General features: G+C 46.5%; 1 protein-coding gene across 1 annotated transcript in view; it reads left to right on the forward strand.

Moving 5' to 3' along the window:
• Positions 1 to 23,162, forward strand: part of MYOM2 (myomesin 2) — a 101,519-nt gene extending 78,357 nt beyond the window's left edge. The window contains exons 29-37 of the mRNA XM_073017921.1: positions 984 to 1,097; positions 1,286 to 1,373; positions 1,908 to 1,946; positions 7,064 to 7,169; positions 18,092 to 18,255; positions 18,511 to 18,547; positions 19,758 to 19,780; positions 21,082 to 21,137; positions 22,369 to 23,162. Of these exons, the coding sequence (XP_072874022.1) occupies positions 984 to 1,097; positions 1,286 to 1,373; positions 1,908 to 1,946; positions 7,064 to 7,169; positions 18,092 to 18,255; positions 18,511 to 18,547; positions 19,758 to 19,780; positions 21,082 to 21,137; positions 22,369 to 22,686 (945 nt within the window). The 3' untranslated portion in view covers positions 22,687 to 23,162. The remainder of the gene's footprint in view (positions 1 to 983; positions 1,098 to 1,285; positions 1,374 to 1,907; positions 1,947 to 7,063; positions 7,170 to 18,091; positions 18,256 to 18,510; positions 18,548 to 19,757; positions 19,781 to 21,081; positions 21,138 to 22,368) is intronic.
• Positions 23,163 to 23,580: the final 418 nt, after the last annotated feature.

Below are 23,580 nucleotides of genomic sequence, written 5' to 3' on the forward strand. Positions count from 1 at the left end.
TCAAGGAGTGGTTCTGACTTTAGAAGGAGACCCTACTTAGGAGCTCAGTGGGATACCTTCCATCTGTGTGTTCCACAAACATTGACAGGACAACCTCTGTGTGCCAGGCAGGCAGCCATGCACTTGGGGACAAGTGTTAGTGAAACAGACAAAACCCCTGCTTCACAGAGATTCAGTCCCAGTGCTGTCAAGAACGATGCCATTTCCCATAGCACATGTGGAAATTCTGTGTTGTACTGTTACCCTAGCAGAGCTGATCACACTGTTGAATCATTTGCAATCTTTTGTCATCAACATCACTCTTCTTGAATCCACATGGATGTGAACGTAGAATTGTCAGACTCGTATAGTCCGATGGGATTCGTATATCCTGCCATGCTGAATATGAACTCTTCCTCGTCCCTCAGATGAACGCCAGAGCATGTGAATTGGAATGCTCACTTATCTTCGGAGTCCGCAAAGCTTAGTTTCTAGCCAGTGATTGAACTGTGAGGAATTTCAGTTAAGGGAAGGTCCTCACCTCTAGTGGGCATTTTTTGTGTTAAGGTTTCATTTCCTTTGTGTTCCTGTACCTGAAATGTGATGCTGCTAAAAGAGCAGCTGCCAAGCAGCTTTACAGACCTTCAGAATATTCTATATTATTTAGAAATCCCTATATATATTGCTTAAGACTTGTCTTTGTTAATGACATTTCATAGAGACCAAAGATCTTTATGCCCTCTAATTTCATGGACTAGAATGACGAGAATCATTTGTCCTTCTGTGAGCAACTGTGAGGACTTAATAACTTTAGAAGCTGGAATTTAGAAATGTGTTTGACGTTATTAGGAGCGACAGCTTTTCAATAAGCCTTCATCTGAGACTGTCTATAGTAAAAATTAAGGTTTTTTGAGGGGGCTCTGTGATTTAAAATTCTAATAGACTTTCTTTTTCTCATGAGTCAGAATGATTTACATACTAAACTTAAGATTTCTATTCCATAGGTTGCAAACACCAAGAAAGAAACCGTTTTCAAATGGCTCAAGGATGACGTTCTGTATGAAACGGAGACATCGCCTGACCTGGAGAGGGGAACCTGTCAGCTGCTCATCCCAAAGGTATCAGGCATTGAGTAATACAAGACGAAAGCAAAACAAAAACGGCACTTTCAAATAACTCGAAATTCTGCATTCCTCTAATTTGCATCCTGAATTTCAGTGGTTTGCAAAGAAAATGTATTAGAGTTTATTACACTTCCTATTGCTGTATCGATTTTACATAAATATGGAATGTGTTTTATTTGTAGTTGTCAAAGAAGGACCATGGTGAATACAAGGCAACCTTGAAAGATGACAGAGGCCAAGATGCGTCCATCCTTGAAATAGCTGGCAAAGGTAAAAGAAAACCTTTGTTCTGCGAACAAGAAATTCCTTTCACCAACAGGATGCGATGTGTTCTGAAGGCAGGTCTATCTCTAGCCTCAGCTATAGCACACTTTGTTTCTTTAGCAGTAACACTGTACAAGAAAATATATTTGTTCTTTGGTTGCCTTCAGAGTTTTTTCAGTGTTTTAGAATAATGCATGATATTACTCTGGGTTTATATGAAATGTCATTTCGGTCCATCATCAGAAGCCAAGTAGCCCATTACTAATGCAGTTAAAATGATAGAAACACTGAGGCAGTGATTCAGTTAAATGTAGAGTTGGATTTATATTAAGTAAAACGTTCTGGATCCTTGTTTAAAAGTGAATAGGTTAGAAGGATTTATTGCACACATAAGCCTTTTATGGATAAAGACTGCCATTTTAATGATTCGTTTTTCAACTGAACATCACAATTTCCTGTATCCATTTAATTAAACATTGAAAATGCGGCTTTCTGTTAAAATTACATGTCGTAATGGTGCGTATCCCTTCTCATTTTCAGTGTATGACGATATGATTTTGGCAATGAGTAGAGTCTGTGGTAAGTAAATGCCTTTTAATTTTCAAGTCATTTGGGGTGCTGAAATCACTATTTCCTGAGATGGGCAGTCACTGCTGCGAAAGAGGGCACGATGGCGCTGCAGTGGGTGTTCTGTGTGAGGCCCTGGATTGAAGGGCAGGGTGGTGATCTGCTGCCCATGAGGCTTTTTCAAGGACTTCCCCCAGTTTTGTCTGAAGTTTGAGTTTTACTTTAAGAAACTGTCTGGACTTCCTGATTAGCCACTTCTTCTATCCTGCCTTAGGTTAACTGGCATGATTGCTTTGTACACAATTGCTGTGAGCGGCTTTGTACACGTGTTGAATAGCCGTAATGAATTTTTACACCTCTCACTTTGCGTCGTACACGTTAAACCATATGTTATCTTTACAAATAAATGCCCAGAGGTGGGATTGCTGGATCACATGTCAGTTCAGCTTGTTTTTGGAGGAACCTCTACACTGTTTTTCATAATGGCTGTTATTAATTTACATGCCACCAACCGTGCACAAGCGTAGCCTTCTCTCCTTGCCAGTATTTTATCTTTTGTCTTTTTGATAATAGCCATTCTAACAGGTGTGAGATGATATCTCACTGCAGTTTTAATTTGCATTTCCCTGATGATTAGAGATGTTCAGTATTTTTCATGTATCTGTTGGCCATTTTTCTGTCTTCTTTTCAGAAATATCTATTCAGATCCTTTGCCCGTTTTTAATGGGTTATTTGTTTTCTTCCTGTGGAGTTCAGTTCCTTATGGATTTTAAGTATTAGTCCCTTAGCTAATGCATAGCTTGAATATATTTTTTCTCCCAATCCATGGGTTTTTTCTTCATTCTGTCAACTGTTTCCTTTGCTGTGCAGAAGCTTTTTTAGTTTTGTGCAGTCACATTTATTTACTTTTGCTTTTGCTGCCTATATTTTTCGCGTCCTATCCAAGCGATCACTGCCCAGATCAATGGGGTGAAGGGTCTCTTCCAAGCTTCCTTCCAGCGGCTTCGCAGTTTCAGGTCTTACGTTTAAGTCTTTTATCCAATTTGAGTTAATTTTCCCTTGTGGCGTAAGTTAAAGCACCAATTTCACTCTTCTGCATGTGGATATTCAGTGTTCCCAGCACCATTTATTAAAGAGACTGTCTTTTCCTATTGTGTCTTCTTGGCATCTTTGTTGAAAACCAATTGACCATCAATGTTTAGTTTTATTTCTGGGCTCTTTATGCTGTTCCATTGGCTGATCTGTCTGTTATCATGTCAGTGCCATGCTGTTTTGGTTTCTGTAACTACATATTTTGAAATCAAGGAGTGTGATGCCTCTAGCTTTGTTCTTTGTCCTCAAGATTGCTTAGACTTAGGCTTTCCTGATTGCATATACCTTTTAGGATTCTTTTTCTTTTTCTTTTTTTTTTTTTTTTGAGATGGAGTCCTTCCCTGTCGCCAGGCTATAGTGCAGTGGGTCAATCTCAGCTCACTACAACCTCCATCTCCCAGGTTCAAGCAATTTTCCTATCTCAGCCTCCAGAGTAGCTGGGACTACAGGCACCACCACCACGCCCAGCTATTTTTTTTGTATTTTTAGTAGAGACGGGGTTTCACCACACTGGCCAGGATGGTCTCCATTTCCTGACCGTGTGATCCGCCTGCTGCAGACTCCCCAATTACATGCTTGAACCACTGTGCCTGGCCAAGAATTATTTTTCTATTTCTGTGAAAAACAACATTGAAATTTTGATAAGAATTGCATTAAATCTTTAGATTATTTTGGGTAGTAAAAATGTGGCTTTACTCTTATACTCATGAAATTATTTTGTGTTAAAATATCTCATAATGTGCCCAAGGGTCACTCATGGATAACAGAACTGACCAGAAGGTCTTGAAGAGTGAGTGTGTATAAGGCAAATGCAAAAGGCAGAGTCCTCACTGTGTGCTCGTCACCTCGAGGCAGAGATGCGGCCGCTGAGGGGACATACACATTATGTTGGGAGTTGGATAGGGACAGAGGGGACAGGCCCAGAACTTCCCACGTCACTAGGAAACCTTTATTCTCATGGGAAACCGGACACCGTGGGCCGTAGTCTCTCCCTGACTTATCAGAATGAAAGAAGTGGAAGCCACGTTGTCAACACACTCACACCCACACACACCCACACACATCCCCACACTCACACAGCAGTCTCACACACACGATTTCCCACTCACGCTCATACACACACACCAGTATACCCACACCCGACACACACACTTATACATGCACTCACACGTGAACTCTCACACACTGATGCCCACACACTCATACACACACTCACATACTCATATGGGCACACACTTCTGTGGACTCTCACACACCGATGCATACAGACTCATACACAGAAGCCCTGGGAGGCTGGGAGAGCACTGGGGGAAGCTGATAGAGGCTGGGGAAGCACTGGGAGAGGCTGATGGAGGCTGGGGGAGCACTGGGGGAGGTTGGGGAAGCACTGGGAGAGGCTGATGGAGGCTGGGGGAGCACTGGGGGAGGATGGAGAAGCACTGGGAGAGGCTGATGGAGACTGGGGGAGCCCTGGGGAAGGCTAATAGAGGCTGGGGAAGCACTGGAAGAGGCTGATAGAGGCTGGAGGAACACTGGGGGAGGATGGGGGAGCACTGGGAGAGGCTGATGGAGGCTGGGGGAGTTGCTTCTGGTCTGTGTGCTTTGCTCTCAGGCTGCTCCGACCCTCCCGTGTTCCGCCTGGTTAGGGTGGTGGTGGTCTCATAAGTCAGTGTCAGGGAATTTGAGCGGAAGGAATGGGGTCGGGTGGGGGAATACGACTCTGCAGTCTGTTAACTTCACCCAGTTCCCAAGCTGTTTTTCAAGCTGTGATTCCTTGAAGGGTGAACTGCTGTCTCCTGGTAGAGGAAACAGGGTCCCACCTGACTGGGGAGGGGAGATGGTGGTCAGGGATCTCTGCTTCTTACAGATTTTCAATAACCCTCTTGTCTGTAGCCGGCCCAGATGCGGAGACCCTCCGAGTCCTAAGCTCACTCCATTCCCTGGGCGCTTCTTGGCTTTCTTAGCCCCGCACAGTTCCCTAGACCTCATGCCCCTCCCTCCACCTCCGGAAGCTCTGGGGATGGGCTCAAAGTCTGCCATTTCCTCCCCTGTTGTCCCTTGGGTTCCTGGGTGCTTTCCTCCCTTGCAGTGGACTAGCGGGGTTTAGGGGGGTTTAGGGACGTGTGGAGGTCCAGGCAGGCAGTACCTCGCCATGACGCAGTGACGCAGCCGCAGGCGGCAGTACTAGGGTGTGACGCTCTGACGCAGCCGCAAGCAGGCAGTACGTCGGCCTGACGCGGTGACGCAGCTGCAGGCAGGCAGTACCTCGGCATGATGCGGTGACGCAGCCGCAGGCGGCAGTACCGGGCTGTGACGCTGTGACGCAGCCGCAGGCAGGCAGTACGTTGCCCTGACGCGGTGAGGCAGCTGCAGGCAGGCAGTACCCAGGCGAGACACGGTGACGCAGCCGCAGGTGGGCAGTACCTCGGCATGATGCGGTGACGCAGCCGCAGGCGGCATACTATGGTGTGACGCGGTGACGCAGCCGCAGGCAGGCAGTACCCAGGCCAGACGCGGTGATGCAGCCGCAGGCGGCATACCATGGTGTGACGTGGTGACGCAGCCGCAGGCAGGCAGTACCTCGACGTGACGCGGTGACGCAGCCACAGGCAGGCAGTACTATGGCGTGACGCTGTGACGCAGCCGCAGGCAGGGAGTACCCTGGCGAGACGCGGTGACGCAGCCGCAGGCGGGCAGTACCCTGGCGTGACGCGGTGACGCAGCCGCAGAGAGCTTCACGCACGATCTCTTCATTCTTCCCCAACTCTGTCACGGAAGGGGTCTTTATTTATTTATTTTTGGTTGATGTTCTTTCTTTCCTCATGTGCATTTAAGGATAAAAGGAAAACAAAGAGCTTCACCATCACAACCGTTTTTATTTTGGTTTTATTTCTTTACATAGTTGGAGTCACAAATAGCGTTCATTTTTTGTTTTTTCCCCCACATATTTTATAATAATTTTCTTTGTTTTATATAGATGTTACATTCACATTAACTTTTGAAAATAATTACTTATTGTTTCATGAATCACAATATCATGGTTTAAGCTCTTTTCTATTGAGAAATTAATGAGTTTTCGTTACTTTAAATAATTGTACAATGCACATCTTTGGGCAAGAAAAGGCTCTTTCAGTATTTAGGAATATGTTCTTTGAACTAGAAGCACAATAACTACGTAGAAAACGAAGAATAATTTTAAGATTCATAATATAAATTTCAAGTTGCTTACTAAAATGAAAAAATACTATTTAAAATGGCTGTTTGCTACAATATCCTCCGCAACAGTTGGTGACCATCTTATTTTCCATTATCTGTGCTAATTATGTAAATCTAGTTTTCTAGGTAACTGTATGTGAATGTAAATTTCCAAAGGTTGAATATCTGATAACAATCTCTACCCAGTTCAGAGCTTCTGCGTTCATCAATGCTACTTCCTTATCTTCTCCTTTCTGACATCTGACCCATAGATCACCTACCTCTATCGAATTAGTCTACATTTTTATTCCAAGCACATTTTATGTATTCTCGTTTCTTGCATTTTCTTGTGGCCTCTGGGCTTTCTTCTGCTTTCCTTCCTCTGACCCAAGCTTCATTGGTCTTGAAGAACCAACCGAGGTGCTCCCGTCTCCTTGACTGCCACCTGAAAGAGTCCTGCTAAATCCTTTTGCGGATTTTCTACAATACTTCAGCATGGGGTCAACTCACATAGCATTTGCCATGCGCTGTTGTTACTTTGCCTCCTTTTCTTAAGCAAAGCTGCTGAGGGGCAGATGCTGAATCTTTTTAGACAATTCTATGTCTTTCACAGTATTCTGCAAAGAGCTTTTCGGAAAATTCTAGCATGATAAGAGCTTGTTTAATGAATGGATGCAGCATGGGAATAAAGTATAAGAATTTGTGCCTGGCCAACTTTATGAGAGACACACGTGTGAACAGGATTGCAGGTGGGGACAGGAGGGCTTGCTGCAGCGACGCCTTCTGTGATCGCATAGCAAGCACTCCTTTTCCTAGATCTGAGGATGTTTTATTTTCTGCAGGGAAATCTGCTTCTCCACTGAAGATACTCTGCACCCCAGAAGGAATACGACTTCAGTGTTTCATGAAGTATTTTACAGAAGAAATGAAAGTGAACTGGCAACACAGGTAAGTGTGACAGCAGCCGATGGAAGCCTTGTCGTAGACGGGGCTGTCCAGGGCTCACAGCTGGGACCAGGCGTTCCCTGGGGAACATCAAGGCACTGCCATTTCCTCTCAAAATTTTATAATTTTGAGCAATGATGACAACTTTTAGCTCAGGGAAGGGGTCCCTCATGGCAGTGGGGAGGACGTGGAAGAAGGAGGCAGAGTTGAAATTCCTGACAGTGTTACAGACAAATTTCTCCAATGTCTCAGTCACCAAAGGTGGCTTTGGTAGTAACACACATTTTCTCTGGAAGCGAACAGAGAGCTGAGGCAGAACTAATAAATAATGTGTGGAAACCAGACTCCAAATTTCCGGTCTGTTGGATTCCCACTAGATTTGATTAAAAGTAAAAGGACCAAAACAAGCCCAATCATTAAAATTAAAAAAGGAAGAAAACAAGACTAAGTCTGAAGACACAGCAAGGTTTTCTGTATTTCATGCTTCTCTGGGTTGGTACGGGTCACTGAGAAAACTACCAGAGACTTCTCATGCAATCCATAGCACTGGGCAGGTCCCTGCTGCCCTGCCCCGGCGATCTGGTTCCTTCCCAGCCAAAGCACAAGCCAACATCTGAAACAACTAGGTAATCCTCTGGCTGAATTGAGGAGTCCCCGAGAACAGGACTCGCATCAGGGTCACCAACCCCTTAGACATCACTGCAGATAAAAGTGGACTTCAGGTGGGTGGGAAGTACAGACAGAGCAGGGACGGTGGCTTTTCATCGATCTCTTCGCTTTCCAAAGGAAAGGACATGTTCAGGCCAATTATTTGATGGTGTCAAGGCACCCAAATTTTAACAGCCCTAATATCACTGGTTTGCTTAGGTGACTATATTTGTAAGTAAACTCAAGTGTTGAAAGCGTGTATGTTCTTAGCTTTTTTTCCTATTTCAATTTTGACATACTATGCTTTCATCTTGTAATGATGTCAGTACATCGGTGCTTGGAATCTCGCACGTCTTTTAAGTTTACTAGTCTGGTATTCAAACTCAAATGAAGTCACTATAGATCCCATGTTAAGGGATTTGTTAGGAAAGTGTATTAAAGGCAGGGTCTTTTTTAAAAGGACTGTGATAACAGGAGCTTACAGGACTGGAACTCTGGTGTGTTTTTGTGATATAGTTGTTTATCAGGATTTATTTTGTAGGACAATGAGTAAATCTATGTTTCTAGCTGAATCAAACCTTCCCCTGGAAAAGGAGAATTAATCATCAGCATCTTTGAGCTTCCTTGTTATTTACAGCGTATTGTCTTGCTGTAAGTTATACACAGTTGTAATGTGTGTCTTGCCATCCGTCGTAAACATGTTCATCTTCTGGGAGAGGCCACCCCCCTCTTCAGCCTTGTGGGGTTTGTAGTACAGGCCATGCACTGTGCTGGGTCTGGGAGGTACGGAGATTAAACACACGTCCACACACAGGATTAAACACACGCTCTGTGTATGTGTGTGAACACACAGGAAATGTATGTGTAAATATAGGTCATGTTAGTGTTAACAAGCAGGTACTTTGTGTTACACATTTAATACATGTTATTTTATCTAATCCTCACAAATGCCCTGTGAGTTAGATATTTATGCCCACATTTTATAGATGTGGAAACTGGGGTTCAGGGAGAGAAACATGCCATTTTGTCAGTCACAGCCCTACTAAGCGAAAGAGCAGGGATTAGAATACTGGCTGGTCTGGTTCTAATCAGTGCTCTCCCGAGAAGCTCCAAGCCCATTGGAGGAGATGGGTCCTGGACAGGCAGGCAGATCAGGGCACAGCTCACGCATCTGACTCTTCAGTGACCCTGGATCAGTAGAAAGCATCCCTAGATACAAAAAGGGAAGGAGATGTTATTGTAAATTCCACAGACTTGTAAAAGTAACATTATTTCTGTTTTCTCTTCCCCAAACAAATTCATTATACAACAAAACAGGCATTTCTTTAGCACCTTTGTAACTAAACTATAACTTTAAGACCTTAACTTCTTATTTGACTATTAAACAATGTGAAACTATATTAGGTAGCCATTATGTATGATTGTAATTCACTGCTTGATGACTAAATGCGTTCCTACTAGATAGCAACTGGAAAAAAAGAATAATACGAAAATTTATTGGAAAATTTGTTGAAATATACTTTAGCCATTTGAGGCTAAATAATTCACTTCACAAAACCTATGAAGCCAGGGAATGGAGCTGCCAAAGACTGGTGCTGTGGGTTCTGGAATATTTTGTGTTAATGGGTGACATGGAATCAATAGAGTGCAATGAGAATTTTATGAAATGCAGACATAAGCAAAGACAATTGTTCTTTAGTTAAAAATGCTGAGTAATACATCAGAGGCTATAGAAGATGTCACTTTAAGGGAAGGTTAGAAACTTAATCAACATGAGTTAGAAGCAGGCAAAGAGGAATGCAGCAAAAATGTTCTTCAGAAAAGAGATTTTGTCCTCCTACTCAAAAGTGAGATTAATATATCATCTAGATATGGCTAGATCTCAAATTCTTAACATATTGACCACTGAAGTCTTGAAAGTATCTCAGAAACTAAAGAAATTTCAGTCTCTCTCTCTCTCTCTCTCTCTCTCTCTCTCTCTCTCTCTCTCTGTTTTTGAGACAGAGTCTTGCTCTGTCACCCAGACTGGAGTGCAGTGGTGCCATTCCAGCTCATGGTAGCCTTGATTTCCTGAGATCAAGTGATTCTCCTGCCTCAGCCTCCTGAGTAGCTGGGATCACAAGTGCGCACCACCATGCCTGGCTAATTTTTAGATTTTTTGTAGAGACAGGGTCTTGCTATGTTTTCCAGGCTTGTCCCTAACTCCTGGGCTCAAGTGATGCTCCTGCCTTGGCTTCTTAAAACCCTGGAATTACAGGCGTGAGCCACCTCACATGCCCCACAGTGTCTTTATGCATAAAAATAAGAGCATGCTTCAAACTCCAAATGTGTATTTTAATTCAATTCAGGAGATTTCACATACAGAGCCTGGCTTTGTAAATGCTCTCCTAAAATCTCAACTAAATTGAACTAACTGGGAGGAGAGAGGCCTGCCTGACACCCTAGGCGCCTTCCCTGGCACATTTTCGTCCTCATGTCCACAGGGTGGGAGGGGCCGTGGCTGGCCGTGTCCCCAGTGGGAAGGGCTGGGCTGTGATGGGGCCTTCCCTCTGGCCTGGGCGTGGCATCAGCTGATGTGTGGGCTGCCTTATGGTCCTGGGAAGGGCTGGGGCAGTGATGGGGCCTTCCCTCTGGCCTGGGCGTGGCTTCAGCCAACCTGTGGGCTGCCTTGCCGTCCTGGCCTGTGACAGCTGCAGGGGTGGGAGCTCCAGGTGTGTCCAGTCCCCTCTCAGAAAGCACAGGGCATCTCCCGTTCTCTGCGTGTGTTCTGATGTTCACTATTTAGACAGCAGTAGCAAAAGGCTGCTGGGTGTGTTAAGGTCCCTGCAGGCTGTACCGTCTTGTGGGGCTCTTCCCGAAGGAGCTCTGCATTCCTCAATACTGTCTTCTCCAGCCTAGAAGCAAATATTTCCTAGCTTTTGGGAATTTTCCCGTTTTATCTACATTTCCCTTCAAAAGGGGAGCAGGATCTAGGTGGAGTTCGCTTGAATGTCAGACCGCACTGAGAAGAGCGAAAGTCTGCCTTTCCAGCTCCGACACCACAGTGCTGTTGAAACCTCAGGGCTATCATCAATAACAACCTTCAGTGGACTCGACGGAAGCACTGCCTCTGAGGCTGCAGCTCTGTTCTTGTGCTTCCATCTACCTGCCTCTGTCAGTCATTATTATTATTATTTTTTAGTTTTTATTTTTTGATTCGGAGTCTTGCTCTGTCACCCAGGTTGGAGTGCAGTGGCGTGATCTCGGCTCACTGCAACCTCCGCCTCCTGGGTTCAAGTGATTCTCCTGCCTCAGCCTCCCGAGTAGCTGGGATTACAGGCATGTGCCACCACACCTGGCTAATTTTTGTATTTTTAGTAGAGATGGGGTTTCACCATGTTGGCCAGGCTGGTCTCAAACTCCTGACCTCAGGTGATCCACCCACTTCGGCTTCCCAAAGTGCTGGGATTACAAGCATGAGCGACCACGCCTGGTCTCTCAGCCATTATTGATCTCAGACTTAGTGTTTAGATTTTTGCACTTGTGTTAGTTCCAACCATTTATTTTATTATATATAATATTCAGTTACAAATATATAATATTTCTAAATCATTCACTGTGAAATAATTTTAGACTCATAAAAAAGTTGGGAAGAAAGTATGGCGTTCCCTTATATCCTCCATCCTCTTCCCCTGCGGTTAACGTCTTGTCTAGCCACCTTACAACCATCAAAACTAGGAGCTGAATGATGATGTAATGCTATTAATTCCGCTTCAGACCAGTTCAGATTGCACCTGTTTTTCCAGGAATGCCCTTTTCCGTGTTCTCGTGTTGAATCTCGGGTCCCATGTTGCAATCAGGTGTCCTGGCTCCTGGTTTCCCCCTGTCTAGGACAGTTCCTCAGGCTCTCCTCGTCTCTCTTGGCCTGGGTGCCATGAAGCCATCTGTCTGTCACTTTGAAGCATGCCCCTCCATCTGGGTTTATCTGGTGTTTCCCATGATTGGGTTGGTGACTCAGTTTTAGCTGGAATACAACAAAAGCCGTGCTGATATCTGATCACTGGGTTAAGGCAATGTCTGCCCTGTCTCTTCTTGGGAATGTTATTATTTTTCCCTTGGTAATTAGTAAATACTTTAGGACTTGGCAAGTCTCTTGTCCCTCCGCAGACCTGTGTGCTGAGATTTGAGGTTCAGCAGTGAATCTGGCCTGCAGCACTGATTTCTGAGGGGCTGGGTAGAGGGTAATTTTCTAGTTCCCTCTTCCCCCTATGTTTGTTCTGCTGGGAGACGCTGGCCTCTCCTCTGTGTACCTCCTCATTCAGCTGCTTGACTGCATCCGTTTGGACTCAGGGATGCTGATTTTATTTTGTGAGCTGTTACTTTGCTCAAATTGTTCCAGCTCTGGCCTTTGGGAGCTCCTTCCGGTTGTCACCTGCTTGCTCCAGCGTGCATGCCTGCATCTTCTTAGCAGCAATGCCTTACTTTCTGAGTCCATAAAACATTCCCAACTCATCTTGTATTTTCTGCCCCAGTTCTACAATCCCAGAAGCCCTGGCTCCTGGACCAAGGGTGGCATCAGAGACTGTCAGTGTCTCCGGGAGCCGCGGGTCTTACACGCTCTGGAGACAGGACCGGGTGACATGTGGGTGTACGCGGAGGCACACACTTGTACATCCGTGTCCACTTCTGCATCTCACCGTCTGTGTACTAGAATCTGATAGGATCCCAGTCCAGTCCAACTCCACAGGCTTCATTCAAGCCTTGCCCCTTTCCTGAACTGTAACTCGGTTCCCCAGGGAGAAGCCTGGCTCTCATCTATTGTTTTTTTTTTCCCCCCAATCCTAGTATTTATATCAAACAGTTTCAGAATTAGTAACTCATATCTCTGTGAGAAAGAAATGTGCAAACTAGAGTTCAGTGTTTCCTGCAATTAATTCCTTTCATCTTTAGCCATACAGTATCAAATCAAAATATTGCTTTCCAAAGCTACTGTATTTCTTTGTGTTGTGGGTGATAAGCAATTGATTTGCGACATCGTTACGTTCGTTTGTTACTGTTCGTATTTTCTTTTGGGTTCCCCTTGCTTTCACGCTGATGTTCCTCATTTATTTTGGGAAATGGGAAAGGCAGTGTGGTTGCAAGAGTCTGAGCTACAGAACTGGAGCCCAGACCTTCCCTCCTCCTCCCTGCTCACCTGCCCCCATGCCCCTTATCTGTCTCCTTCCCACCTACCCTGTCACAGGCGACCGAACTGCTGGTTGCTTTTGCACGAAGGAGCAGAAACATGTGCTTTCTTCTATCCTCCGCTGTCTTGTATGAATACAAACCATTTTCACTTTGGTTTGGAATGAAGGAATTTGGTCATGCTTTGTAATCAAGTAATACGAAGGAGCGGTTTTGTCATATTGGGCTCATTTATGTCTCAAACAACAATAAAAATAATTTAAAAATCCCTGTATGTCCAAGTCGTTGTCTAGGTAAGACAACAGTTATAATTAATTCAGCAACCAGATAGTCAGAGAAATGAACAGCTGTTTTTGAGCACTAGGACGTGTTTGGCCCTCTTTTAAGTTGCTCGTTCAGGGGAAGCCAAATGAGAGGGCTTGGGGTCTAGGGTGAGACCCTGAAGCTGGGAGTAGGAAGCTGGAAACCAGCATTTGCCCTCAAGGTGAGCAGCCAGGGTTGCAGACATCAGGGACAGCAGGAGCCTCTGCTAATGGCTGTCCATGTTCTGTGAGTGACTTTGTCTGAGTCGTATTGAGGGAACAGACTTAGAACCCAGTCCAAGAGAAGTGTGTGTGATGCAAGAGAAGCCAGGGTCAGAACACCAACATGGGCAGCTCGAGGCTGGGGTTGGGGTTTAAGACAGGCTCCCGATCCCAGGCTCATGGCTGCCTTTCTGTAGCTGCAGCTCAGGGAAGGGCAGTGTCCCAGCTGCAGGCTGTGGGGTCCTGGCTCAGGGCATCTCGAACGTGTGCATGTTTACCCAGATCCCGGGGTGGCAACGGAGGCTGCAGCTGTGACGAAGGAGGTGGGGCCAGAAGCATGTGGGTTCCGAGAAGGGCACCGAGTGGGCCAGTATGTGATCTGGTGTTCAGTGGACCCCATTCCTTCATTACAGTGGTTTTTACCCTTTGTCACTGGCTGAGATTTGGGTTCAAGTGTTCTTTCCCCAAATTGTGTGGCTGTTGTAAAGAATCCCTCATTGAAGTAGAGGGTCACTTTTTAAAAGTGAAACTTGAATGATAAGTCTCCAAAGGCCTAGAGCCATCAACGTGAGGCCAGTGAAGCAATTGTTTGCAGTGGGGCCCTTGTCTTCACTGCTGCCCAGCCAGTGTGTCCAGTTACACCAAAGCCAGGAGGCCGGTTGGACACATTTACGGCCATTTTATGAATGCTCGTGTGAAGGCGTACCTCTTTCCCTTGTCACCTATATCAAAATAAAATTATCTTTCTTTTGTCTATAAGCAAGTTGCTAATTGTGTGAGTAGAATGGATCACCATTGGAATGGGACATAGTCCAGCAGAACATAAATGCCGCAAAGGGTAAAATGCCACCACTTCATGAAGCATTTGCAAGGTGACTTAGCGGCCCAGTGAATTTCACCTGTTGGACAAAGCTGTGTACGACGTGGCTGATACAGTGGAAACTTCACTAGCTTTTCTTCATGGCTCTGAGTCTAAACAGTGAGATTTCGGGGCTGTTTGCAGTTTTACCCCATGGAAGAAATTCTAGTCTCTCTCTCTTTCTCACACACACACAAACACACATAACACACACAAAGAGCAGAGGTGTGAACATCTTTGTCTATACATCTAGGATGCAACAGTTTGGCACATAATTTAGCTCTTTGAAGAAGACATATTTGAGTTAATGGAGATCGAGAAAACGCTGTCTTCTTCCTAACACTCACGTGGCATGTGGGAGGATGAGCTCACACAGGGGGATGAGCTCACACAGGGCGGCAGCAATTGTTGCGTCCTCTCGGTGAGACTGACCAGCATCAGCACAAACACAGCATTTGGTGCAGGATTCAAGACACCAGGCATGACAAAAATCGTCCCCTTATCCACAAGCAGGGAGCTCATCACAAGTCCCCAAGCAGCGTCCAGGCTTTGCAGGGCAGGGAAGCAGGGTGGGGCCGGGCAGGACTGAGGGCCTTATTGGTGTGTGGAGTCTCAGGCTGGAATCCTGCCCCATGGGTCTTTGTGTGTGCAGGAAGCACATATAGCCAAGTTGGCAGTGCCTGGTTGTGTGTGTGTGTGCGTGCATTTGTTAGAACTTTGACCCTCATCAGTTCCAACAACAGAGGGTGACAAGATGACTAAGGCCCATCAGTGTTGGCAAAACAAGTTTTTCTGACTCTCACCAGAAGAGTTCCACACCCTTGTTGAACCCTGTTTCCTTGGATGGGGTACATTTAGTCAATAAACGATTACAGCGGGCTCAGTTCCCCACTGATCTGTAATTTCCAATCCGCTGATTGGTCTGTGAAGTGTTCAGCTGTAAGTGCATATGGGCAGGGGGTGGGGGGATAAAGAAGTCTTTTGTAATCAAGCTGTGAGGTCCGTACAGTGGGTCAGTGTCTCTTTACTGTCAGGTCTCTGCACAGATGGGCTTTCTTGCTGCTGCTCGCACGCCAGGGTCTGGGATTGACTGGCTAATCCGCTGCTTGGTATATGTTCTGTGCAAGGTTTTTCTTTTCTGCAGAGCTGAGAATCACCGTGTAAAGTCTAATTTCCCTTTTGTACACAGGGATGAGTAGGTCTGAGTGCTGGAATGGCCCATCAATCACTTTAGTACTGGTGACCTGCTGTGAGCTCACAGGACGGCCGGTGTGGCCACTGATGCTCACCTGCCCTTGGCCACACCACGGATGGAGAACCTGGCGAGTCCGTGTCGCCTGGAATGTGAGCGCCAGCCTGCAGCTTGCAAACATGGCACTGTCGGCCTGGCCCTCTCTGGCTCCTGAGTGCTGGGGTCCTGGGGTCCTGGCCTTATGACTTCTCCTTCCCTCTCCTGCTCCCCATGCAGCCCGTGCTGACTGTGGACTGAGCGCAGCTGGGCAGAGCATGGGGCTCTGTTGCGGGGTCAGCCTTTGTGAGGCTCCCGGGTCAGCAACGTACAGAATTCCAGATGTGGGGCTGAGAGATTCCTGAAGGATTTCCTGGTCCGATTCTCCTGCCTCTTTCCGGGGAGGGGCAGCTCATGGGAAAAGGGAGATAATTAACATATTGTGAAGGGCTAAAGGGGTCCCTTTTACATTATGTGCATTCTAACACCGTTTTTAAAAGTTTAGATAGAAGTCAAGTGCTCACACTGCCCTGCCTTCTAAGGCAGCACGAGCTCGTCCCACATCGGCAACAGGGGAGGCCGACCTGATGATTGTAGACAAATGTGTATCAATTATGTTCCAGAGTTGCTTCAATAGATGTTGATCATATCTTCTTGGATTCCTAAAACAAGCCCACATGGGCAGTGTTAGATCCTCCCTTCTCTGTCCAGGATCCGAGACGCTAAGTCTCAGGCTGAAGCCAATCCCACAAAACCATCCCTGGGAACAGCTGTTCCGTCCTCTCTGGCTTAGTGTGCACCAGGATCCTGCTGTGCCCTCATGGAGCTCCCACTTGCTATCTGGACAGACTCGATTCTGACACTACACTGCCAGCACCACCGCCAGAGACCAGGTCACAGAGCCAAGCATTTATTTTTACATATATACTTTTTGAGACAGGGTCTCACTCTGTCGGCCAGGCTGGAGTGTGATGGTGGGATCGCAGCTCACTGCGTCCTTGACTTTCTCTGGCTCAGGCAGTCCTGCTGCCTCAGTCTCCTGAGTAGCTGAGACTATAGGTGCTTGCCACTATGCCAGGCTAATTTTTGTATTTTTGTAGAGACAGTCTTGCTTTGTTGTCCAGGGTGGTCTCAAACTCCTGGGCTCATGTGATCTTCCCACCTCGGCCTCCCAAAGTGCTGGGTCTACAGGCATGAGCCACTGCACCTGGCCCGAGCTGTGCATTTATTATAGGCTTAAGATATATTTGTTAAAGGGAAGAATAGCAGAGAAAAAGGCTATGATGGTGAGGAGGGCTGGAGAATTCTTTTTCCTGATGGAACTCAAGGCATTCTGGGTTGCCGGAAGGGTAATGAAAGATGCCACAAGCACCACAGCTGGCTCTCTGTGCAACTGACACAGCCCGTTTCCCGAGCCCCAGCTGTTCTGGAGCTGGTGCCTGAGAGAAGCGGGTCCACATTCCAGCTCTTGTGTGGCCCTAGAGTCAGTCCCGTTTTCATGCGCCTGTGACTACGACTTCCACAGATCTCTCAGGCTCCCTCTAAACTGAAGTAATGTTAGGAAATAACTTATGCCCATTTGTCTGCAGTAAACAGGTTGGCCTTATACGTTACAGATGTGGGAACCTCAGAAGGTAGGAATGGTATGAGCACCTTGTTTTTATCTAAACTTTAAAAAATTGTGGCATAATACACATACTGTAAAAGTTAGCATTTTAACCATCTTTAAGGGTACTGTTCAGTGGTGTTAAGTACATTCAAATCATTGTGCAGCCACTACCACCACCTAGGACCTTTCTATCCTCCCAAACCGAAACTCTGTTCCCGTTAAACCCTCACTCCCTGTTCCTCTCCCCTAGCCCCTGGTACCCACAGTTCTACTTCCTGTCTCTGTGACTCTGACTGCCTAAGCCCTTCATAGGAGTACATGTTTGTCTCTTTGTGACAGGCTTATTTTACTCAGCAAAATGTCCTTAGGGTTCATCCACATTGCAGCAGGCATTGGGATTTCCCTCATGTATTTATGGGCCACAATCTGTTGATCCATTCATCACCAATGGACGCTTGGGCTGCTTCCCCACCAGGGCTGTCGTGAACGATGCTACTAAGGATGTGGGTGTGACAATCTCTCTCCAAGACCCTGCATTCAATTCTTCAGGGCATCTACGGAGAAGTGCAATTAATGGATCATACAATAGTTCTAGCTTTAATTTTTTGAGGACCTACCATACTGTATAGAATAATGTTAAGTCCATTATGTTGTGACAAGTATATATTAAATAATAATATACCTTTGAAAATTAAGTATCATTTAGTGTTAGAAGGTTTTCAGATCTGAGTTACCGATGTGGTCAATATATTTGTGACAGCCAGAATAATCTATTGTGATATTGGCATCAGCAAGTTAGAGAAGGCTGTCACAGCAGCAGGACATTGCCCCATAGACATTGTGCATGTGACATGGAGACCCTAACTTGGATACGTTCCTGTTGCTATTTTAAAGAGATGCTAAGATCTCATCCAGTGAGCATATGAGAATCGGGGGGAGTGAAGAGATGGCCTGGCTGCAGATATGTGAGCCGACGGAGAAGGATAAAGGAAAATACACTTTTGAGATTTTCGATGGCAAAGATAACCATCAACGCTCCCTCGACCTGTCCGGACAAGGTAAGAGAATTCTTCTTTAGCATTTAACAATCTCTATTTAGAAATCCATTTAGATGCTAAAGGGAGGAAATACTATATGAATACAGGAGACAATATGAATTTATGATTTTCATTTAGAGAAAATGAAAAAATCACTTTATTCATTCTTTCAGTATATCAGTTTTCATGAACCAGATTCACTGGTAGAATATTTGAGTGAATAAATAAAATCTGAACACTGAAATGGTTACTAACATAAGAACTATTTCCTTACAGCTTTTGATGAAGCATTTGCAGAATTCCAGCAACTCAAGTAAGATTTGTGTATTTGGTTACTATGATATCATCCTGGGGGTAGTTGAGTCCCAGTCAATTTGGCTGCATGTGGGAATCTGTATGGAAGCCTGGGTGACCCAAAGAAAGAGCCATTCCTGGGACAGAAGTGGCAATTTAAGCAATGCAGTATGTGGAGGGGTGGGCATTCTCCTAAACCAGAAATGCATTTATCAGCGGACTGTCCAGGGTCATTGGAACCCTGGATAAATTTCGAAAATCATTATTGTAAGAGTTGAAGAAAGAGGAAAGAAACACACAAAGCAGCTTAACAGTCAAAGACAGGTTTATTTTGGAGAATAGACCTGAGTGGGGCTTCTGGCAGATTTCGGTCAGAAGCACTTTCTCTTACAGACTAAGGGTATTTAAAGGTTCTGATTCAGGCTAGGAATGTTTCTGTGTGAAGGAGAGTTTTATCATGGGGTTGGAATGCCTCTGGTTGGAGGGGAGGTTATCTAAGGGTTGGAATGTTTTTGATTGGAGGGTAGGTTATCCCAAGGTTGGTATGTTTCTGGTTGGAGGTGTCATTTGTGGTTTATGGTCATGCTGATATTGGCCTTTAAGCTGATGTTTTTGAGCTGGACTTAGGCGGTTTCTAATCAAGGAAAACTTAAAATGGCGATGCTAGTCCAAGATGGTGATGCTGCCGCTGTCAATTATCATCAGTCTGCACATCACACAGAGCAACTTTTTAAGGAAAATTTGGGGTTTTCAAATGCACGATCGAGTTTTCGCACATCCAAAGCTGACCACAGTCCTTGGCCTGTGCTAGCTTATTTAATAAACATTTGTTGATTGGGTACAGGGATGAGCAAGATAGATCAGAAACTGACAAGTTCCAAAAATATCTCAAGTCTCTGGTGAATTTGTGGGAAAAAAAAAATCTCTTCAACCTATGAACTGGAATGCTAAACTTTTCTGTGGGTTTTAGCATCTGGATAATAGGGCATTTTCCACCTCAAAATGGGCAGTGGAAACCATCAGGAAAAAGCGATGATATCCATGCTGGGATCCTGTGATCTGAACGTGTTCTTCTAAGAGAATGCAGACGTATTTCCTTCTGAATGCAGACGTATTTCCTTCTTTCTTTTGCTCTCATCGCTAGTGAGTCTCTTAGCTGTACATTTTGTTGGAAGCACTTTCTCATACTCTTTTTTCATTCTTTCCTCTCTGTCCCCTTTAACTTTTAGAGCTGCTGCTTTTGCAGAGAAGAGTAAGTACCTGTTAGATTGTAACCAGGATGGTAAATTATTTTGGGTGGGGCAAAAAGGTCTATATTTTAGAGTACTAACTTTGTGTATTAAATAATAACCAGCAACCCCCCACCCTGATGTAACAATGCCACCAACACTGCACCCTGTCCTGGAGCCCCACGTCCTGCACTACTGGTCCCTGCACTGCTTTTGGCCTTAGCCCCATCACCCCTTGGGCCCCCACCTTCACTCCTGTCCTCCGTGTTCCCTTGCAGAATCTGCAGCCCAGACACCCAGGGCCCTTTCACTTTTCTTTCCCTTCCCTCCCCTCCCCTCCCTTCCCCTTCCCTTCCCCTTCCCTTCCCCTCCCCTCCCTTCCCCTTCCCCTGCCCTCCCTTCCCCTTCCCCTCCCCTCCCTTCCCCTTCCCCTCCCCTCCCTTCCCCTCTCCCTTCCCTCCCCTCCCTTCCCCTCTCCCTCCCCTCCCCTCCTCTCCCTTCCCTTCCCTTCCCTCCCCTCCCCACCCTTCCCTTCCCTTCCCTTCCCTTCCCTTCCCTTCCCTTCCCTTCCCTTCCCTCCCCTCCCCTCCCCTCCCCTCTCCTCCCTTCCCTTCCCTTCCCTTCCCCTCCCGTCCCCTTTCCTCCCTTCCTTGTCCCTGTCCCTTTTTCTCTTCTCTTCTCTCTTTTTCTTTTTTTTGACAGAGCCTTGCTTTGTCACCCAGGCTGGAGTGCAGTGGCGTGATCTCGGCTCACTGCAACCTCTGCCTCCTGGGTTCAAGCGATTCTCCTGCCTCAGCTTCCTGAGTAGCTGAGATTACAGGCACCTGCCATCATGCCCGGCTAGTTTTTGTAGTTTTAGTAGAGACAGGGTTTCACTATGTTGGCCAGGCTGGTCTCTAACTCCTGACCTCAGATGATCTGCCCACCTTGGCCTCCCAAAATGTTGGGATTACAGGCGTGAGCCACCACGCACGGGCAGGACCCCTTCACTTTCTGCCCAACTCGGACACACGCAGCTCTCCAGGCTTTCAGTCCTTGGTGAATTCTTCACCCTTCAAGACCAGCCCCTATCTCACATTTCCTCTGGAGTGTTTCACCCCCCGCCCCTTCACAGAGTCTATTATCTCTTCACCTACCTTCCCTTGGCTTTGGTTTATCCCTCAACTGTCAACATATAAATCTTTTTCTTTGGTGCTCTCTCTCCTGAGCATAAACTCCTCCCCACGTTCACCTTGGTACCCGCTGCTGCTTACACGGCCCCCCCTCAGCGGGAATGTCCCACAGATGTTTTCCTAACTAAGGCGCTTTCCCTTTCCCATCACAGATCGTGGCAGGTTGATTGGCGGCTTGCCTGATGTGGTGACCATCATGGAAGGGAAGGTGAGGATTCTAAACTCAGCTGGGGCGGGGCATCAGCACGGTGCAGTGCACGCAGCCCCTCCTTTTGGGGCAGAGCAGAGGGAACCCAGCGAGGGGCTTCTGTGTCCTCACTCAGCCTGCAGGGAACCCAGAGTCCCCCGCACTTTCCTGCCCCTCCTAGACAGCCTGGGATAACCCCTGTATTCTCCAAGGAAGGAATCACGTAACATTCTGACTCCACAAACCTGTGGTCACAGGAACATGTGCCACTTGGGCACCTCAAGGCAGGTGCTGTGGCTATGGGTGTTTCTAGGCCCTCAGGGTCTGCCAGGGTCTGGTGCCACCTGCCCCTGTGGCCATTCACCCAGAGGAGCTAGTGCAGGATGAGGCGGCCACACCCGCCGTGGCCTGCCTGCCTGTGTGAAGGTGCAGGCCCCCTCTTGCCATGTGAGAGAACAGCTTTTACTACACGGAAGAAGAAAATCTCTGCTCCCACTCTCAAGGTCACTGTGGAACACATCGCGGAAGCCGCTTACTGGAGTGTAATTTGTTGCCTGTCAGGGGAATTATTGATATCTAATTGATACTTCTTTGGTTGCTTCAGTGGGTTTAACTCAATGTCACAGGGATGGAGGTACTTGAGAGAATTTTATTAGGCCAGAAGACAAAAGTTTATAGACTTCTTCTTTAGCAGCTAAAGGAAAAGCCTAGAGAGCTCTTGAGATGTCATCTTAGGATGTAATTGAGAAATTAGCAATCGTTTCACTTTATCCCAGGCTGAAAGCATGTTTTAACTAAGCTTCAAGAATGCATTTTTTTGCCTTCAATTTACCAGTTATAAGACAATATATTCATGGGGTCTGCCAGAGGAACTGGTAAGAGGGACCCATACGTCTAAATAGAAAGGAATTTGGGAGCAGGCTGGATATAGCTACTATAAAACACAGAGCTTAATTAAATTACTTTCAAATTAGTTAATTGACTTAGGCTATGGATAAAAGCTGAGAATAAATAGGACATGTGCTCACTGATTTTTTTATGAGCTCCCCTGTGACACAGTGAACCTGTTCTCTGATGTCCTCTGGCTGCTCTGTCTAGAGTGGTGCTTATATACATAAAGCCTTGTTGCTAAACAAACCATGGAAGGACCAGTACATGTCACTGAGTGTGACCTGGAGCACACCGTCTGAGGCGGTGGTAGGACTTTCCCTTTTCTAACTCTTCCTTCTCCACCAACCTCTTCCTTCCAAAGACCTTGAATCTCACCTGCACGGTGTTTGGAAACCCTGACCCCGAAGTGGTTTGGTTCAAGAACGACCAGGACATCGAGCTCAGCGAGCACTTCTCGGTGAAGGTGGAGCAGGCCAAGTACGTCAGCATGACCATCAAAGGCGTGACCTCTGAGGACTCGGGCAAGTACAGCATCAACGTGAAGAACAAGTATGGCGGGGAGAAGATCGATGTGACGGTGAGCGTGTACAAACACGGGGAGAAGATCCCAGACGTGGCCCCACCCCAGCAAGCCAAACCCAAGCTCATCCCGGCATCTGCCTCGGCGCCAGGCCAGTGAAGGCATTTTCCCGGCCTGGAGATGGGAAAATATGCTTGGCAGAGACAGGAGTGCTGTGTGCTTGTTCCAGAGGAGCAGCCGGCGTCCGAGTGGCGTCCTGTGTGGGCCGGTAGTTGATCACACATTGTGCTTTCGATTTTTGCATTTGGTGATGATTATACCCGTCTAAGGGAGAAAGCTAGTATTTTCCACAAGACTGAACAGCGTGTTTACACGAGGGTAGACGGCAGGCACCTGACAGAGTGGGTTGGCAGATGACACACTAGCATTTGCACGGGTGTGGGCACATGGGCGCGGCACCCGGATGTGTGGAGCATGTGGTGGTCTGTGTGAAGCCACCGAGAAGCCGCCGTGCTGCTCTCTGGGGGCCACGGGATCTAGCAGTTCTGAAATCCTGGCTGTGGAGCCTTTGAAGCATGTGTTACCTGGTTAAGCTTGTTTTCTCTTGCTTTAGGCAAATAAAACTTCAAAAATCACCTTGTTGTGGTTTTCCTGTACCAAATCACACCTACCTGCACCTGCTCACCCTCCTGGCTTGTTTAATTATGGGGTATCATGCACTTTCACGGCTGGTGGGGTGCAGACAGCGCACTCACACTCCAGAGGGCAGGGCATGACGAATCACACCTCCAAAGCACCTCCGGCCTGCGGGGCGGGGCTGCCAGCCCCAGGCGGCACCCAAGACAGCACCAGTCTTCAGAAGTGTGCGTTTTGTGCAAGGCTTAGAAAGATCACCTAGTGATTATACCACAGGGAAAGCAAAATGCATAGGCGGCTCTGTTCTTTTTTAGTGTGCTAATGAATTAGGAAGGGATATCAAAAGAAAAAAGGCACTCATTTCGAATGATCACTGTAGTAGCCATGGAGGAAGAATAAAAACTTGGCTGCCTACAC

This window comes from Chlorocebus sabaeus, chromosome 8 (genome assembly GCF_047675955.1).
Source record: "Chlorocebus sabaeus isolate Y175 chromosome 8, mChlSab1.0.hap1, whole genome shotgun sequence".
NCBI classification, from domain to species: Eukaryota; Metazoa; Chordata; class Mammalia; order Primates; family Cercopithecidae; genus Chlorocebus; species Chlorocebus sabaeus.